General features: G+C 27.1%; 1 protein-coding gene across 1 annotated transcript in view; it reads left to right on the plus strand.

Moving 5' to 3' along the window:
• LOC119580818 (rhomboid-related protein 4-like) overlaps nucleotides 1–4,382 on the plus strand; it is a gene marked incomplete in the record, with an annotated part of 19,253 nt that extends 14,871 nt beyond the window's left edge. The window contains 3 exon segments of the mRNA XM_037928945.1: nucleotides 2,468–2,629; nucleotides 2,838–2,915; nucleotides 3,899–4,382. Coding sequence (XP_037784873.1) covers nucleotides 2,468–2,629; nucleotides 2,838–2,915; nucleotides 3,899–3,966 — 308 coding nt within the window.
• Between the last annotated feature and the right edge of the window lie 560 nt (nucleotides 4,383–4,942).

Raw genomic sequence — 4,942 nt, forward strand, 5'->3', positions numbered from 1 at the left:
TGGCACTCGGTAAATTGTACATACCTCAGATTATAGGTATATATGAAGATAATTGCAATCCCATGAACGATAATTAACAACCCTCCCTGACGGGACTCGAACCTAGGTCACTCAGCTAAATTGCTAAATCAATTTCCACCGAGTGCCCACAGGGAGTGAGCATAAAACTTTGCTGTCATTACTCAAGTATGAGTAGATAAGTAATATTTATATATATATATAAATTTTTATATCAATATATATATAATATATAATAATATATAATAATATATATATATATATATAGATATAATATATTAATAATTTATAATAATATATACTATATATTATACATATATATATACACATATATACTATAAATATATACATATATACATATATACATATATACATATATACATATATATATATATACTATATATATATATATATATATATATATATATATATACTAATATATATATATGTATATATATGTATGTATGCATATGTATATATATATATGTATGTATGCATATGTATATAATATATATATATACATATACATATACATATATATACATATATATATATATATATATATATATATATATATATATACATATACATATATACATATATACATATATACATATATACATATATAATACATATATACATATACATATATACATATATATACATATATATACATATATATATATACATATACATATATATACATATATACATATATATACATATATATGTATATATATAGTATATATGATTATATATATGTATTATATATAGTATATATATTATTATTATGTATATATATATTGTATATATGATATATATTATATATGTATATATATGTTATATAGTATATATATATTGTATATATATATGGTTATATATAGATATGTATATTATATAATATATATTATATATAAGGATATATGTATATATATGATATATATATTATATATATATGGATATATGATATATATTTATATATATGTATATTATATATATATATATATATATATATTATATGGATATTATATATATATATTATATAATATATATATATATATATATATTATATATAGTATAATATATATATTATATATATATATATGTATATGGATTATATATATATGTATATGGATATATATATATATGTATATGGATATATATATATATATATGGATATATATATATATATGTATATGGATATGATATATATATATATATATGTATATGGATATATATATATATATATGTATATGGATATATAATATATATATATGTATATGGATATATATATTATATATATGTATATGGATATATATATATAATGTATGTATATGGATATATATGTATATATATATGTATATGGATATGGATGTATATATATATATGTATTTATGTATATATATATATGTATATGGATATATATATATATGTATATATATATATATATATATGTATATATATATATATATATATATGTATATATATATGTATATATATATATATATATATATATATATATATATATATATATATATATAAGGCCGTGGTGGCCGAATGGTTAGAGCGTCGGACTCAAGACTGTCACGACGGCAATCTGAATTCGAGGGTTCGAGTCACCGACCGCCGCGTTGTTCCCTTGGGCAAAGAACTTCACCTTGATTGCCTACCTAGCCACTGGGTGGCCAAGCCAGCCCAAGTCAAGTGCTGGTCCCAAAGCCCGGATAAATAGAGAGAATGATTACCTAAAAAGGTACCACCGGCACTCTCCGTGGAAAGGAACTGGGGACCCTACCACGTACTCACTCCAAGAGCATCACAACATGAAAACTACAATTAAGTATCATGCTGTGACCAAGGCGGCTCAGACATGAACCTACCGTTAAAAGAAGAAGAATATATATATATATATATATATAATATATATATATATATATATATATATAATGTGTGTGTGTGTGTGTGTGTGTGTGTGTGTGTGTGTTTGTGTGTGTGTGTATACACATATATAAATATTTATCTATTATCATTATTATTATGATTTTTTATTGATATCTGAATATCTTTTAGACTTTAGGGTTTAAATCATATGATTATGTCTCTTATGTAAAACATCTTTTCTTGACATTTGTTGTGTTTCTTAAAATAGATACTGATGCAATTCTATTTTTTCTTCTTTCATAGTAACTTTCCCATTGCAAATATTGAAGGAGAAATGGTGTCATGTGTCAGTGGTGTCATAACATAGGTTTTATGTATTTTGACATTGTCACTAAGATACACATATATATAGTAGGTTGTTTAGGTTAATGTAGCAGAAGGTTTAAACCAGACAAGTTATATTTATTCTTTATTTCAGACACAATGTGCATCTCTATTAACTGTTTATGTAGGTATTATTTTCTGCTTTTTTGAAAACAAAAATAAATTTCCTTCTATATTTTGACAGGTATTTTAGTTGGACTTGCATATATATGGGGCCCACTGAAAGCACTCGTGGAGATGATATATGCGATCATTGCAGGACCATATTCATATAGTAGAAGCCACAGATCATTTGGCCAATCCTATACGTATATGCATGGAACAGTTGGTCCAGAACAAAATTATGGTACGTGGATATAATCAGATTATATTTTATGTTATCAGTTTTAAAAATCTTTTTGTCAAGTTATATCATAGATCCTAAAGCTGGTTGATTTAGTGCAAGGATTTAAAGCACAGATAATACTTTTTGTTTTTTTGTTTATAGAATATACCAGTAGGCCCTTTTTATGATTCTGAAATTCCTGATGTTATTTTACACTTCACAACTGCAGAAAATGGGAGGCAGAATTATGGATGGAATTTTGCCAATGACCAGTATGAGGCAGGACCATCTTCTCCGTATGAAGGAGGTAAGTTTTCTTGTTATAATGATGTAAATGAACTTGGTCTTTATGTTGAAATACTGTTGTTATGATAAAACAGATATTGGGAAAAAATTGTAGAAAATTTAGCTCATTCTAAGGCTTATTGTTTGATATGCCTTATCTCTAGCTATCTCAATTCTTCTCGTCTGAAAGTCTTGAATGCACCAGAGCCACAAAGGGGTATAATCATCTTTTGAAAAAAAATCAAATAAGTAAATTGTTGCATCTCTTTGGGGTTTATGTCAGAATTAACAACATTTTAAAGACATGGTTAACTGTCTATATACAAAAGTAGTTACCAGAATTTTGCAAGGTCTTTTCTCCTCCTTTCCTTTCCTTCTCTTTATTCCCCTCTTCTGTCCACTTATCCAAATTGTTAACCCATATTTACCCTTTTCTCCACAACATTTTACCATAATGCTGTGTAACCTTAGTATATTTGTTTATTTTGACCATTGACCATTCTGGAAATTCACAAATATTGCCTTAATGATCAAAAAACCTTTCTTGAGGGCTTTACCACTAATGACCTTTGATGTTGACGTGGCAGAAAATTTTCAGTGAATAAAAAAAAAAAATTATCTTGCAACTTGGACTGAAGAATGAGTCAGGGTGCCTTGTTACAGCGAGTGAAATTGTAAAATTAAATAAAACTCAATTCAACCTTTAATGTTTGGTCATGGTCTTTAGTAACTTCATTTCATCATAATAAAGCTAATTGCAACCTTAAATCCCATGTGTCCAGTTATGGTCTTGTAGTCTCTTCTTTATAATATCCAACTATTTTAAAATGGAAAATGTTTTTTTCAGACTTGAATGTCAAAAATATTTGATAGGGTTGCATTGTAACCTTTATCCCACAATGTAGTAGGTAAAGTAACCAGGTGTAGATGCTTTTGAGAACTTTTTTTTCATTGTATAATTTTAAGTGTGAGACATGAAGTAATTAAAAAATTACCCTCCCCCAGGAACAAGAAGCACTGCTAATATTCCTGCAGAGGAATTAAGGCGCCGAAGACTGCATAGGTTTCAGTGAACTTCGGCTTTATATACAAATGGACACGTACAATAAGTGCTTTAAAATATTTTCAATATTTCCTAATTTGATATGAGAAATACCTGATATTCATAGATACCAAATAAAACTATAACATGAAACTTGTTTATTATAAAGTCATCAACATATTATCACAGAAAACAGTGGTTTACATTAATTTCTTTTAAAGAAGTATCCATTTATCCTTTCAAGTACAGTAGATGTAAACGCTACAGTAAATCACTGCACACTAGAAGGGAGATTTTCACACAGGTATTACGTACCAACAGTCTTTGCTACACACAGCATATACACATTTCATTAAGCATATCAATATTTAAATGATGCCCTGTTTGAACATTTCATGGAGAGAGAGAGAGAGAGGGGAAAAAAAAAAAAAAAAAAAAAAAAAAAAATTGCAAACAGGGTACCAAATAACACAAGTCATTCAGCTTTAATATATCCTTTCCAGAAGGATATGAATGTCTTTCTTAATGCATAAATTTTGGATTCTCTAATAAATTACCATTTCAGCAAAAGAGAAAAATGGTAACACATTTATCAATAACTAAGAACTGAAAATATATAGCAAAAAGGAGCATAAAGGAATGTTACAAAATTTCTAGATTATTATTTTGTAGACAGATATGTTACAATGAACCTTTATATGTGATAGATAGATAGATAGATAGAGAGAGAGAGAGAGAGAGAGAGTGATTGTGAGAGTGAGTGTGTAGGAGGGGGGGGGGGGGGGATTGAGTGTGCACTTGTGCCAGTGCATGTGAGAGTGAATGATTGAGTGACTTCGTGTGCATGTGCATGTGTGCTGTTGCAAACAGACTTGATAACATAAAAATATATATGAGATTTTGATTTTGTAATTGTAGCAGTGGAAGAAATGATTCATCATCTGTCTTTAGTCTACAAGATTATAAACAAACAAACTTAAAATTGTGCAAAAGAAGTGAGCCTTCAC

This window comes from Penaeus monodon, chromosome 14, assembly GCF_015228065.2.
Source record: "Penaeus monodon isolate SGIC_2016 chromosome 14, NSTDA_Pmon_1, whole genome shotgun sequence".
Taxonomy (NCBI): Eukaryota; Metazoa; Arthropoda; class Malacostraca; order Decapoda; family Penaeidae; genus Penaeus; species Penaeus monodon.